A 16,020-nucleotide genomic window follows, 5' to 3' on the forward strand; every position below is an offset into this window, starting at 1 on the left:
GCCACATTATTCACAACAGCCACGTCGGGGAGGCAGCCCGTGTCTGTCTGTGGATGGATGGATGGAGAATTTGTGGTACATACATACAATGAATATCATTCAGCCTTAAAAAGGAGGGAAGTCCTGTCATATGCTGTAACCCGGATGAACCTTGGGGACATTGTGCAAAGTGAAATAAGCCAGCCACAGAAAAGGCAAATATTGCGACATTCCACTTATGAGAGTTATCTAGGGTCATTAGACTCAGAGGCAGAGAGGGGAATGATGGTGGTTGCTCGGGGACAGGGATGAACAGGGGAGGGGGAGATGGGGAGTTGTTCTGAGGGGGTAGAGTTTTACAAGATGAAAAAGTTCTAGACGTCTGTTATACAACGGTGTAAATATGGTCAACACTATTGAACTGTAAACTTGAGGATTGTTATGATTATAAATTTTGTACTGTGTGGTTTTTACACAATCAGAAAAAAAAAATTAAGGACTCAGGAGCCAACTTGACGTGGCTCTCACTGCCAAAGATAGGACAATCTGAGCATCGGGAAGAATAATGACTACAATTGATTAAAACACATTTCAACTTAAAAAACACTTAAGTTAATAATGATACTTTTTTAAGGCCCCCAAAACAAACTTACTGGTCACCACTGGGTATAACTAGGGCCCCAATTCCTTATTTTGAAATTTGGCAATTAAAGCAAAAGAATTAAACATTTATCCTACCTTTCTTGAATGAATTGCATTTTAAAATAACCACATAGCCTTAGTTGATAAGGAAATATTCTGGTTATTTATTTAAAAAAAAAAGTTCTCATGTAATTTAAAGAAAACTTGACTCCAAATATTCTACTTGGTATATTAGAATATATATATTTTTAGAATATTTTAATTATAACTACTGAAAAGTAGGCCTAGCTTAAGACAATTCTCAAGAAATCAGATACAGTTTAATATGTTTGTCAATTTAAAAAACAGCAAGTGGCATGTTATTTATCTTCCAGACATTTTTATACACTGGTGATGGACGTTTAGACATTTTTACTCTACTGGTATAAATAGATCCAATCTTTCTGGAAGGTAGTTTGACAATATATAGCCAAAGAACTCTTCAAATGTGCATACTCTGTTTTAGCAACTTAACTTCTGGGACTTTTTTTTTTTTTAGGAATACTTAAGAATATGTACTTTACCAGAAAGGTTCCCACTGGAAGTAAGTTTCACGAGGGCAAGAACTCTGTCTGGTTCATTGCCAATAATGGTGCCTGGCACTGCATGCAAAGATTTGGCCATATGGATGGATAGTCCGTACATCATTTTTTTTAAGTAGCTAAAATTTAGAAACAACCCCAATGCCCAACACTAGGTTTGACTAAGCTGTTTTACATTACAGCCATTAAAAATGGTATTTTAGAAATATATAGTATAGGTGGGAAAAGCTGTTATTTTTATTCTAAACATGAATATACATACACAGATAACCAGAAAAACATCTGGAAAGGTATATATCGAAATGTTTTACCCGTGAATAATAGTATTATAGCCGATTTGAGGGTTATTCTGTCTGCTCATCAGTAATTTCTGATTTTTCAACCACAACAGTAAGTAGTACTTACGTTCAAAAACACTGTTTAGAAAAAACTCCAAGCCCAGATCTTACACACGATTTCTCCTACTTTGAGATGGGAATTTGTATCTATTCTATAAAACTGTTTTTACTTTTTAACAAATTTTTTAGGATTAGAAAGGTCTCAAAAGCAAAATTAGTGTTTACTATCACTAATGTCAATATCCCTAGGAAATAGGTATATTAACATCTGGCTCAGCAGACCTGGTTTGAGCCACTGAACTTTGGGCAAATCTTGATGTTGACCTAGTTACAGAGCCAGATGTTGAGACTCCAGATGGCCACACCCCATGCCAGCCTAGGTGGCCCCTCAGCCAGGGAGGCTGCTCCCTCGGTGGATCTTTTTTTCCTCTTGTTCTTTCAAGTGAACACTAGCACAGACACATCTCTACTCTGTGAACAAGGATGTCACTCCCCACCTATGAATCAGACAACAAAACATTTATTTCAGTACTCACACTCCAAGTCTCCACTTGGTCATTTTAAAGGTGTGTCATTTGGGGCGCCTGGCTGGCTCAGTCAGTAGAGCATGTGACTCTTATTATCAGGGTCATGAGTTCAAGCCCCACATGGGGCGTGGGGCCTACTTAAAATTTAAAAAAAAAAATTGTAAGTGTCTTTTCTTTAATTTTCAGTAACTAGTCTAATAATTACATAACATCTCCTCATGACCATATTTCCCATCCAAACCACCCTTCAGTCTTCACTGCCTGAACAGGCATAGGTCTGGAAAATGGGGACAGGAACGTCAGGGCTCAGCAGGAATCAGCTGCCCTGGGCAGCATCAGTTATGATTCTGGAGGAAGCAGAGGAAGCAGCAGCTCTTCTTGTCTAGGCTACTCGTAAGTCAGGAATTCCTGAGATTGGTATGGATCTGTTTAGGAGGATTCTACCTGGGACCAGTTGATTCAATCATCATCTTGAATGATGGCTGTTAGTTGCAAAGCAACATATGTAAGCACTAAACTAAGCCAAGTGTTTGCTGATCACAGATTTACTTACAGGATGCAGGTGTGTAGGCAGCTTAATCTTGACAGTATCAAAATACTTCATCTTTTTCCATCCTCTCTTCATTTGTAGGAATCTCTCCAAGCCTATTGCTGTGCAGTATAAAGAAAAAGAAGATCGTTATGTGGACACCTACAAGGTAGGTTTCGTTTTTCCTCATATTTTGATAAATGAAAATTCAAGTTTTATTCTATAGACTTGTGTTTTACCTAATTTTAAATTTATAATATTGATTTTTCTGTGTTTTTCTTTCTTGTGCTTTGGGTAACAGACAATTGGAAATCATTATATGATTTTAGATATTATTATCTGTCTCAGTTCTATGAAAACACTTTGCCCAGAAAAAGAAATACACTTATTGTGGCATAAATTGGAAGCTAATAATCCATTGTTGTATCCATATATAAATAACTATATTCCTTTAAAAAAAATCACCAATTTTCAGGGACCCACTATTTGTATCCCCTTGTGTTATTTATATAACAATATCAGTCTATTTATAATGTGCCATAATTCCTTACTATTCATATTTAGCAAATTATGCAATTGTTTATTAGCAGAAATTTACCAGATTTTGAAGTTTAAAAGTATAAATTATTTCTGAGAAATTAACAGTAATGGAATTATTTTGGAAATTTTTTTAAAAACTCATTAGCCACATGCTGCATTCTTCACAGCAGTATCGAGGTAAGAGCAGCTGAAGCAGTTTTCCCGCATTCACATTGTTCTGTGTCACAGTTCCAGAAAGATCTCGCCAAGTGTCTTATAACTGTCACTCCTTGATTGTTCTGCAGTTGAAAATGGGGCTTGATTCCATAGCACTATGGAATCAAGGAGAAGTGATTCCAGAAATTCACTATCACCTGACAGCAGCTATGGGAGATGAGTGACAGATATTAAATATTTGGTTGAGCTTCCTACTTCATGATGGGAAGATAGGAGTCGTGAAAAATCACTGTATTCATTTTTATCTCAGTGTAACTACATTAAAAAACAGCCATAAAATGTTACCTTAATACCTGAGAACTTCAATAACGTGGTACAGTTTTTACATTGCTATTGCTTTTCCACCGCTAGAGAGTTTCTCTAAAGAACATAGCATTGTCTCTTGAGACTCACTTTTAAAATGCAGACGTCTTTAGTGACAGTAGCAGCTCTCATTTATTGAGCGCTTGATCAGCTTAAACATTCTAGGCCATGTTGGGAGCCAGAGAACTGGGAGGCAGGGTGCAGAACAGGTGAGTTTGCTGTGACAGAATGAGAGAATAAAGGTGCACACTGTGCCATGCTTCTCGAGTGGCCGGGCCTCAGCGTAGCACCAAGGAGGAGATGCTCCAGGTGGCTGAGGTCCAAACACAGGTGGGAAGGCAAGCCATGGAAAATGGCATCAAAGGGCTGGTAGAGGAGCCCCTGAGTGGCTCAGTTGGTTGAGCATCCCAACTCCTGATTTCGGCTCGGGTCATGAGATAGAGCCCTGTGTCGGGCTGTATGCTGAGTGTGGAGCCTGCTTGGGATTCTTTCTTTCTCTCTGCCCCCCTCCCCACCACCGCTTATGTGCACTCTCTCTCCCTCTTTCTCTCTCTAAAAATAAAAAATAAAATAATTTTTAAAAGGGGGAGTAGTAGCGAAGATGGAAAGGAAACTAGTGAGGCTTTTCCAGCTTTGCCTGGAGCACTCTCTCATGAATACTGTCTGATTCCCTGTTTCCTTCAGTACTTGGAGGAGGAGTACCGCAAAGGAGCTAGGGAAGATGACCCCATGCCTCCCGTGCAGCCCTACCACTACGGCTCCCACTATTCTAACAGTGGAACTGTGCTTCACTTCCTGGTCAGGATGCCTCCTTTCACAAAAATGTTTTTAGCCTATCAAGGTAAGAATTATTTTATAACTACCTAAAATACCTTATTGGTCATTTGGGAGGAAAAAAAACTTGACATACTTTCTGAGACTGTATTGAGACTAATCAAACCACAGGAAAAAGAATTCTATTTATTCCTCCAATAAAATTCTATTAAAAAATTTGTAGTAAACCACATTATCTTGCTAATATGGCAAATTTTAGCTGTAAATTAGACATGTCTAAGTTTATAAAAATGCAATTCTCTTTTTAAAAGTTAGGATGTAATTCACATACCATAAAATTTATCCTTATCAAATGCATGCAATTCACTTTTTAAAGATGTTCAATTTAATAGTTATTTCAGATCATGTAAATTATCTTTGGATACAGGGAATATGTTACTATAATTTATTATAAGTAACTAGTTAATAGGAGAGCCACACTGCCACCTTCACCAAAGTAACTATCTAGTTAATAAACTTCTACCTCAGGGGCACCTGGGGGGCTCAGTCGGTTGAGCGTCAGGCTCTTGATTTTGGCTCAGGTCATGATTTCAACGTCGTGAGATCAAGCCCCCCACCGTGGAGCCTTCTTAAGAGTCTCCTCTCCTTCTGCCCCTTCTCCCTGCTTGAGCTCTCTCTCTCTCTCTCTCTCAAAAAAAAAAAAAAAGAACAATAATAATAATAATCTTCCACCTCAGTGTTTTGAGTGACAGCCTGCAGGCAGGGAGATTACTCAGAGGTGAATTTACTGACTTGTATGCAAATAGGGACATATGTGCCTATCAGTTTCTAATGAGGACTGTGGTATGAGCTCCGAGTTGTTCCTCGTGGCATGCAGAGTCCTTTGTGAGGTCATCATCCATTCATTTACTCACCCCTTCCTGCACTTCTTTATGTATTTTTACTCACATGCCACCTCTTGGAGGAATGGATTGTGTGTGGTCTCTACTTGGTCTACAGAAGGGGCTTTCTTCTGTTTGTCCCCGTGCAAGTGCACAGAACAACTGTTCCACGTGACAGCTGTTATAATACTTGAAGACTCTTGCCCTGTGCCCTCTCTTCCTCTCAGTCTTGTTTATCCCTAAGCTAATTATCCTTCGTTAATTTGACATCAGTTTGAGAGCCTCCTATATGCAGGGTCTTATCCCAGCTGCTACAGGGATACAAAAAATAAATAAGATCATTCTGTACTTACTGAAGAGTTTTTAAAACTAATGTGTAAGCCATCCTTGTTTGCTCTGGTTTCCAAACCTGTCACTCTTCTGATCATCCTTCTGGACATGTTCTGGTTTGCAAATGCCCTTATTAAAAAGTGGCACTCAGAATAAGAAAGAATATTTCAGATGTGGTTTGGGACTGCTGCAGTGTGTAACAGAACTCTTCCTGCCCTCCACTTTTTTCATGTAGCCAAGAATCTATTAATACAAAACTCCCAATCGACTAAAATTTCTTAATTTTTTAATATTTATTGCTAGTATGCTAAGTTTTCTTCAATGTGTATTTAAGAATGATTTAAAAAAAAACAAAACAGAGGCTACTGCAATCCCCATCAATTTCATCTGATTACAGCTGGAAATGATTTATGTTGGCTTTTGAATTTATCTCTAAACTCTGGACCTAGTCCAGAGCTTCTCACCTTGGCCCTGTGGTCATTTTGAGGTGCATAATTCTTGTTGTGAGGACTGTCCTGTGCATTATAGGCTATTTTGTAGCGTCCCTGGCCTCTACCCACTCAATGCCAGTGGCATTCCCCCACCAGTTCAGTTGTGAGAACCAAAAATATCTCTAGACATTGCTAAATGTCTAGGGGACAGAAGTGGTAGCTTCAGAACCACTGGTTTAGTACATGCACGTTCTAGATTATAGAAATTTGTAGTACTACTTTTTTTTTAACTTAAGAAACAATGAAGAATTTGACAATCTGAACAGAATCCTCAGTGTGCTTCTTTCATGCCACAGTTCCGTAGTCTCTATTCTAGGTACTGTGACTCCACCATAGCCTTACAAAATTCCTTTTTCTAGATGCCATTTAGATCGGTTACTTTTTCCCCTGGGCTAACTGACTCAACAGAATAGATGAGGAAGTAATAAAAGTAATAGAAAATGTTGCTGGACAGGGAAGCGCAGACTTGGGGAAGAAGTTTAGCATATCTTTTTTTTTAAATTTTTTATTGTTATGTTAATCACCATATATTACATCATTTGTTTTGGTGTAGTGTTCCATGATTCATTGTTTGTTCATAACACCCAGTGCTCCACGCAGAATGTGCCCTCTTTAATGCCCATCACCAGGCTAACCCATCCCCCTACCCTCCTCCCCTCTAGAACCCTCAGTTTGTTTTTCAGAGTCCATCATCTCTCCTGGTTCGTCTCCCCCTCTGACTTACTCCCCTTCATTCTTCCTCTCCTGCTATCTTCTTCTTTTTCTTTTTTCTTAAAATATGTTGCGTTATTTGTTTCAGAAGTACAGATCTGTGATTCAACAGTCTTGCACAATTCACAGCGCTCACCGTAGCACATACCCTCCCCAATGTCTATCACCCAGCCACCCCATCCCTCCCACCCCCGACCACTCCAGCAACCCTCAGATTGTTCCTGAGATTAAGAATTCCTCATATCAGTGAGGTCATATGATACATGTCTTTCTCTGATTGACTTATTTCACTAAGCATAACACCCTTCAGTTCCATCCACGTCGTTGCAAATGGCAAGATCTCATTCCTTTTGATGGCTGCATAATATTCCATTGTGTATATATACCACATCTTCTTTATCCATTCATCTGTCGATGGACATCTTGGCTCTTTCCACAGTTTGGCTATTGTGGACATTGCTGCTATAAACATTGGGGTGCACGTACCCCTTCGGGTCCCTACATTTGTATCTTTGGGGTAAATACCCAGTAGTAGCATATCTTTTTAAAATTGTGCCTTGCTTGATGCTGAGATTAGTCTGTGACAGTCTCTAAATGAAAAGATAAGTTCAAAATTTCAGCAACTTCAAAGGAGTTTTAGATGGTACAATGTATACCACTGGTGTTCTCAGGGGCTGGCCTTTGGATATCGTTTCATGTCCTAGGCTTGTCCTGTGGCTAGAGTCTGCAGACTTTTGACAGGAAAAGAGACAGGTCAAAACTCAGTTCTTAATTATTAGTCTACAGCAGAAAAACTTAAGAGAGGAGTAACTGTGTTTAGTTTTTTCATTTATAGGAAATTGTACTTCATTCTTTAGTTCAGTTAATATCTAAAAAGCAATGCTCTCCCCCCAGAAAAGAAAAAAGTAGTCTTAATTATTAAAGGTGAAGGAGGGTGCCTGGGTGGCTCAGTCGGTTAAGCATCTGCCTTCAGCTCGGGTTGTGGTCCCAGGGTACGGGATCGAGCCCCACGTTGAGCTCCTCAGTGGGGAGCCTGTTTCTCCCTCTCCCTCTGCTGCTCCCCCCTGCTTGTGTTCTCTCTTCTCTGTCAAATAAATAAATAAATAAAATCTTTTAAAAAATTATTAAAGGTCAAGGAATAATTTTGCTTTCTGATGGGGAAAAAACTGTTTTACACACTTGAACTTTAATTTTCCTTTAATTATTCATTCATTCAATAAATAAGTCATTATCAAGTACGTAGTATGTGCTCGTTGTGGGTGATTCCGCAGGTCCCTGCTGTTATGGGACTTTAATTCTGCTTGAGTAGGCAGATAGTAATCAATTAAACAAATAAATGATATAAATTCATCCATTTATATGTACTAGGAAAACATAATACAGATTAAAAATACTATAATATGGTCTCAAGTTATATAGAGAAATATATATTTTCAAGAACATGAATAACCTCTTTAAAACTGAAAAACAAAATGAACATCATTTTAATCTTTTCAAAGTAGCAGAAGTTAAACTAATTTTAACAAGCTTCAAATAGAATAAGGTCTTTGTGTCTTAACTGCATTGTTTGTCTTTCTTTATAGATCAAAGTTTTGACATTCCAGACAGAACTTTTCATTCTACAAATACAACTTGGCGCCTCTCATCTTTTGAATCCATGACTGATGTCAAAGAACTTATCCCAGAGTTTTTTTATCTTCCAGAGTTCTTAGTCAACCGTGAAGGTATAGCAGTAAATCATTTCTAATTTATAATTCTGTACTTATTTTATACTTTTCTAAAAATAAGAATAGCTTTTTTAAGTCCTATAATTTGATCCCCAAATAAGAGAAATCTTTATTTATCAAGTCTATCATTTTATTTCCAAGTGAGGATGAAGATTGTAACTATTTTATAGGACTAAGTGTGTGTGGAAAATTGGTAACTTTTAACTATTAAAGATATTTGTAAACATGTATTTTAGTTTTTACAGAAATGCTTCTTTTTTCTGATTGCAAAGGTTATCCTATGCTCATTATTTTAAAAAGTCATGAATTTATTGAGAGCACAGTGTAAGTTAACCAAAATCTCAATGATTTTATGCAGAGTGACCAACTTAGAAATAAAACATCCTAGCCAGAATCTTCTAATACCAAAAAGGGATGGTAGAGGATAAAATCAAATTTTCTGTGATGCCAATGACCAATAATTTCGGCCAACCTTACCTATTTTTTAGTAGAAGCCCAGGTAGCTCTTTGAGAGATGTTTTTGGGTCATTTTCCTACGTTACTTAATTTTATATTTTTATGTGACCTTTAGGACTACATGAAATTGATAATTATATCTTTAGAGAAGTTAGCGTTGGGAAAATTGCTTTAGAATTTTATTCTATACTAACTGGCCCCTCTGGCGTGGTTTGGAGAATCGTTAATAAATCCATGCGGCTAATCACCTGGAGCACGGTTCATAGTGTTGCCCAAACGAGAAATGCCTCAGTGAGTTGTCAGCACCCGCAGTTTGTAGTACCTGCCTTGTAGCTTTTGGCCTGGGACTCATTTCAATCGATGCTTGTTTTCTCTGTCCATGGTTTCTTATATGTATGTTTCTATTATCTCTGGCTGAGTGACAAATATCTTCAACACTTAGTGCCTCAAAACAACAATAAATTTATTATCATTACAGGTTTTGGAGGTCAGAAATTCAGAAGCAGCTCAGCCCAGTGCCTTTAGTGGTTTGGGCTCAGGGTCTGCATTCAGATTAACTGGAGCTGGACCAGCCAGGGGATCAGAGAAACTGGGGGCTGGCAGGCATCTCTCTTTATGTAGTGTCCATGGTTTTCCATGTGGTCTCTCCACGTGGACTAGTTTGCACTTCCTCACAGCATGGTGGCCTTGGACATTCTCCTTGGCAACTTGGGGTTCCAAAGGCGAGTGTCCCAAGAGAGAGACGAGCAGAAGCTGCACGGCCTCTACGAACCTCGCCTTGGAGGTCACAGAGCGGCACTCCTACTACATTCCGTTCACCAGTGCTGCCCACATTCAAAAGGAGGGAGCATAGACTTTGCTACTTGATAGGGGAGTAGCAAGATTCTGGAAAAGCATGCAACACAGCAAGGGTTGTTATAGCTATTTTTGGAAAATATTGTTTGCTATCGTGTACATCATGTCCTTTCCTATTGGCATTCTGATAAGCCTTTCATTGTACTTCCAGTCATCTGCTGTGTGTGAAGAGTACCTACCTGTGATGTGTCCCCAGAGCATTTGACAGTTGAGAATGATTTGAGTTTATACAGGCCCCTTGCTGCTCAGACCCTCCCCAGCTCAGCCCTTAGAAGTCTCATTCACTATTGTTAAATCAATAAATCCCTGCTGCTTCTCCTGAAGCTGCCCACATAGAGTTCTGTAGATTCTTGGCCAGTCTGTCCTAAATCACTCTGCAGCTGTCTGTAGGATGAGCTGAGCTTTTGGAGATTACCCCCACCCTCACTCCGTGTTCATTTACCTGAGCCCTTGGTTTATATTTCACAGCATATCATTTCAAAATACTTCCAAAATTAACGAATATCCTTCTGTTTTCACAAGATCTGGAAGGAGGCAGACAGCAACTTAATTTTATATAGAGTGTAATCAGCTTTTAAGATTTCCTTTTTAATTTATTTTAATTTAATTTAATTTATTCTGTTCTGGTGTTCAGATTTTCTGTCCATAAAAGGTAGCACAAAACATTTCTGTAACATTTCTTTTAGGACAGTTTTTTTTTTTTTAAACAAACACTTCTGAGATTTTTGTTTACACTAGCAGACTAATGAAACAATTAGAGAACAGCTTATTTAGATCACAGACGAACCCTCTAATTCAATGTGTTGGGATGGTTTTGTTGTCCATAGGAATGCTGAGTGGAAATGATGTCAGGACAGACCTCCAGACTTAACATAAAATTAATAGTTCATTTAGGAATGTGTATACTTTGCATTAGTTGGATTTTTTTGAACTACAGAATGCTAGTATACATTTCTTGTGATGTTAACACCTTAGTTTGATTTTAGTTTATAATAGAATAGATATTTAAGCACTTACTACATTTGAAGTTCTGATAAGTGGAATATTGAAATTAGTAGGCAGTGATTTTCTGCTGTTTTTTCAGTGTGATGTGAAGTGGTAGAAGGATATAGTTGAAAGATGTCAAATTTAATGAGGATAGCCTTAACCCCTGTAGTTCTCTATCAGTAGGTAAGTAAGTAGATGAATAATGATGTCAGTCTTCTCTTTGCCTCTGCTTTCCCTGGTTATAGCACATAATATCTGTTTCTGGAAACTCTTAAGACCTGCTCAGTGGGCCAAATGAGGCATGCTTTGGGGAGATAAGCATTAATATTAATCTTCTCTTTTAGGTTTTGACTTTGGTGTGCGTCAGAATGGCGAACGGGTTAATCACGTCAACCTCCCTCCTTGGGCACGTAACGACCCTCGTCTTTTTATCCTCATTCATCGACAGGCTCTAGAGTCTGACTGCGTGTCCCAGAACATCTGTCAGTGGATTGACTTGGTATTCGGGTATAAGCAAAAAGGGAAGGCTTCCGTTCAAGCCATCAACGTTTTTCATCCTGCTGTAAGTGACCCTTTTAAAAATATGCATTTACATAAGGCAAAACCTGAACAAAAGGTTAGCTGTTGGGCTGTTTCTTTAAAATACCCAAGTTATCGAAGAGAATTGGCAACCGCTTAAACTGTTGCCCGAGACTTTTCAGGCTTTATATTTTACCTCCTTAAAAATAACTAAGATGCTGTTCATCAGGCCTTCCTCCAGACCATCCCCAGGCTGAATGAGGTCTTAGAGACTTGGCAAATAGTCGTACTTACAGAAGGTTTATTACAGTGATGGATACAGTGCAAAATCAGCAAAAGGAAAAGATGTATAGGGCAAAGCTGGAGGACACCAGGCACAAGTTTCCAGGAGTCTTCTCCCAGTAAATCACAAAGAACACACTCACTTCCTCCAGCAACATGTGTGATGTGGTCTAGCCGGGCAGCTCATTAGAGACTCGGAGCCCAGGGGTTTTATTAAGGGCTGGTAATGGAAACACTCTCTCTCTCACATGTACTGAAATCCCGGGCTCCCAGAAGGAGAGCAGGTGTTTAATATAAGCCACACTGTTTGTGCAAACAGTTTAGGCACAGTAAGCCACTCTTATCCAGTTAGGAAATGGTGGGAACTCTCCTGAAATCCATGTTGCCATCTACCAGCCAAGGGCAGCCTTGCAAGCAGGCCTTTCCAAGGAAAGCAGTTTGGGCCTGCCACGTAAACTCTTTTCAGCACAATATAAATTCCTAGAAGTAGAATTGTTATACTTTCACATATTCTTTTTGATGTTGTTAGATAGGCTACCTTTAAAAAAAAAAAAAGAAGTCTTACCTATTAAGGAAACATTTCATTTGCTAGGCTCTGGGTGTGTGAAGGTGAGTAAGATTCAAGTGGGGGCAGTGGTGCGAGCAGGAAGGTTGGGTGGTTGTGCCCACCCAGGTGCGGTCGTGGGGTCCCAATGAGGCTCTAGGAGGAAACTCCTCAAGGAGTGAGAGACAGAAAGGCAAACTACAGGGACAAAGCTATAGCCTCGTGTTGCCTAGTGGCTACTCAAAGACAGCGAGTACAGCACAGTAGCTGTTCATCCACTGCATACGACGTGTAGCCTCTGTGCCTTCCTGATCTTGGACTTCCCCTGCAGCTACAGTTCTCTTCATACGTCCATCAAGCGTTCATGACAAATGCAGCGAAAATGTGCACATGAACCCACAGTAATGTACTCTGTACCTGGGCTGATTTATGCCAGAGATCCATTCCTGAATAGCAGTTTTTTAAAATAAAAATCTCTTTAGTCCATTTCGCTCAGTAATTATTTTAAATACCTCTAAAATAACAGAAAAGTCAATTCCTTAAGAGACTTTAGGTCTAGAAGACAGAGTAAGACAGATTTACTGATGACCCTGATAAAAGAAATGCAGTGGCAAAGTGTTTTGGAAAGGGAGAATAATACAGTTTGATGGGTGAGAAATAATTTTCTACGTAAGGTTAGTATAAAGTAAAGGCAAGGCTTCAGGTGTAATTTTTGACCTTCATTCATATTTGAGCTAAAACGTAACTTTAAAACCACCTAGGAATTTTGACATTAACCTCATTATACTCTGTGCTTATAATCCTAGCATATCTTTTCAATTATTCTTATGTAAAATTCACATTAAGAGTATCTGCATGCTGAAATATGCTATGCACATAATTGTCATTTTACTGACAATTTTTGTCACTATTTCTTTGGGACTTTAGAACTTTAAAAAAGATAGTTTATGCCATCTTTCTAGGAATTTTGATAACATTCAATTCATGGAGCCAAAGAAAGTGCAGTGATTAAGTACACGGTCTCTGAATGCAGAATTGCGTTCAAACCCTCACCCTGTGACTCTGCCACTTGCTGTGTGACCTTGGGCAAGTAGCTTAACCTCTCCATACCTAAATGTACAAATTTGTAAAATATAAACAGTAATACCAACCTCATAAATAAAGGAGGAATTTCATACAGGATAATGTCCACCATAGAACTAAATATAAATAAATGTTAACCTTTTTAAGGAATGTAGAAATGCCTTTTGATCTTGATTCATCGCTCGCTAATATATAAGGTTCGCTTAGAAGCTGATACCATAGAGTGTAGAGAAACACTATTTCCAAATAAATTTTTTAAAGCCCTGGCTAGAGAATTATTCCAATCTTCATCTGCATTTTTGAGTATACCAAGTCAAGCAGCCATTAAGAATATGACCATGCCTAGATAAGCATTTATAACAAGTATTTTATCCCTTGTGGTGGCAGCGGGGGTGGTGGTGGCAAGGAGAGTAGTGTTGAAGATTATTTAACTTCCGAAGAATCTTTGAGATTTTATTTTGGCATTTATAGAAAGGTTATGTCTAGATATGTAATGAAATTGGCTATGCCTGATGAAATGCTAAAAGCTACATTGTACAAGCCGGTACTCACAGAACATGACAGATCTGTACCCAGCTCCTGACTGCTTGCTGTAGAAGTCAAGAAGGAAATGCACATCACTCTCTACCTGACTCCAGGGGATGACAACACGAAGAAGAAAAGTGTAATAGCGCTCTTTACATTAAAGAGCTTGCAATTTTCACCACACTTTTTCAGAGTCACCCACAGTTTTCGTAAGAACCTAAACAATACTCTCCTGAACTACCTACCAACATCGAATCTTAACTTCATTTTTGCCTTTTCCTGTATATCACTTTAAACAGATGACTTTTTCCGTAACTTAGTATTATACATGAAGTCTTTTGTTTTTATTATTCCAACACTGAGGGATAAAGAAAAGGACCATGGCAAGTCCTGAATCTTCACTCCTCTTCCAGTCTCAGTATTGCCCTGGCCCCGCCCCCCACCCCCTTTCTCTTCAGCTTCATGTCCTAAGAACAGTGCTTCACAGGAGGACACCACTCTCTCTACAGTGTCTTGGTCAAAATGGAATACTTTGACTTTGTTTCTTATCCAGTCTTCCACGTCCTGCCAGAGAGGTGAAGCTGGCCTTCTCCATTGGCAGCCTCACCAAGATGACCGAGGGAGGCTGAAGGGATCTGCAGCACATCTCCCTGCCAAACTTCTAGTTCATTTTAGCGGTGTATGTGAAAACCTCCAAAGCAAACACAGAGACAGGAAATCAAGATTCAGTGAATCCTCTCTGAGGATGCATAAGACATACATGCGTTGCTCTTGAGCTTACAGAATGGGAATCAGAAAGACTTTGCTTGGTTTTCAGTGATACTAGCGTTCAGATTTCTGACTCTTCTGCCCGGGGAAAACGGGAGAGATAGAGACCTCAAAAATCTAGGCTCCTTACTAATGTCTGTATGTGTGTAAGAAAACATGCCTCAGTAGCTGATAGTCATAGACATCTCCAGCATGGTGTATGTGAGTGAATGAAAAATTCTTTCTCTACCCTCCCAGATCTTCCAGCTGGACTAAGAGTTAAATTTACGTAAGACAGATTAATAGGAAAAAAACACCAGTTTAATCATGTGCACACAGAGGCTCAATAATGAAATCAAGACCTCAAGAAATGACCAAGGCAGGCAGTTTTTACACTTTTTAGACAAGGAGATGATAAATCTGTGAGGAATTGATAGGAAAAAAAAAGAAAACTTAACTTTGGGAGCTTCAATTAGTAAGGATCGCTAAAGAGAATTTGGGCTGGGGTAGTAGATTAATGAAAAGTAACAAGTGTCATTTATACAGCCTTTTCCACTCTAAATTTCCCATCTCTGGTGATAAGGATGTCTCTTTACCTCCTGCTATGGGGAGGGTACATTTCACATGGGAAATTTATTTCCTGCTTTCAGGGGGACAGAGGAGGGTCTGGGTCTCCTTCTTGCACAGGCTATCTCCTAAGTAACTTCTATTTAAAATAATTGATATGTTTGGGGTGCCTGGGTGGCTCAGTTGGTTAAGCATCTGACTCTTGATTTTGGCTCAGGTCATGATCTCAGGGTTGTGAGATCAAGCCCTGTGTTAGGCTCCATGTGGAATGTGCTTAGGATTCTCATTTTTCCTCTCTTCTGCCCCACCCCACCCCCCGCATGTGCTCTCTCACTCTTGCTTTCTCTCTCTAATAAATAATAAATCTTTAAAACAAAATGAAATAAAATCAATATGCCAAAGTGATCCATCTTTGGGCAACCTGCCCTTGGCCCCTACATGAGTTAGTAACAGAAAATTATCCTATGAAACCAGCCATTGTGTCTTGAGAGAAGAGTAATCAGAATCTTTCTTTGAGCATATTAATGTCAAAGAACAAAAGAGTATTTGGGTATCACATAATTTCGGGCCAGATACAAATGGCTTTGAACTTCTAGTCCTCATTTCTACAAGTTGAGAAAATCGGGGCAGGGCAAGATCCTCTCCTTTTCTTCTGCCTCTGTGTTGCCATAAGCTGAAATTGTTCAGTTTTGTTGACCACCTGAAATGATTTTGACTAACCGTACCTTCACCCTTCACTCTAGTTTTCTGACCGATATCTGACAGGCAGCTACAGAAAAAAATACATCCACTTGCTAATCTGCTTGTTATTTTGGATCAACTCAAGTGAAAATCTTGCTTATTTTTTATCTGTCCTCATTGAAAGACAAGACCAAAGAAAAACCTC

At 39.1% G+C, this 16,020-nt stretch overlaps 1 protein-coding gene across 8 annotated transcripts in view; it reads left to right on the top strand.

The window, feature by feature from the left end:
* LYST (lysosomal trafficking regulator) overlaps positions 1 to 16,020 on the top strand; it is a 177,552-nt gene that overhangs the window by 138,837 nt on the left and 22,695 nt on the right. For all 8 annotated transcript variants that reach the window (XM_035724098.1, XM_027587647.2, XM_027587628.2 and 5 more), the window contains 4 exons: positions 2,699 to 2,765; positions 4,340 to 4,496; positions 8,426 to 8,566; positions 11,212 to 11,429. In XM_035724098.1, the coding sequence (XP_035579991.1) occupies positions 2,699 to 2,765; positions 4,340 to 4,496; positions 8,426 to 8,566; positions 11,212 to 11,429 (583 nt within the window). The remainder of the gene's footprint in view (positions 1 to 2,698; positions 2,766 to 4,339; positions 4,497 to 8,425; positions 8,567 to 11,211; positions 11,430 to 16,020) is intronic.

This window comes from Zalophus californianus, chromosome 15, assembly GCF_009762305.2.
Source record: "Zalophus californianus isolate mZalCal1 chromosome 15, mZalCal1.pri.v2, whole genome shotgun sequence".
Lineage (NCBI taxonomy): Eukaryota > Metazoa > Chordata > Mammalia > Carnivora > Otariidae > Zalophus > Zalophus californianus.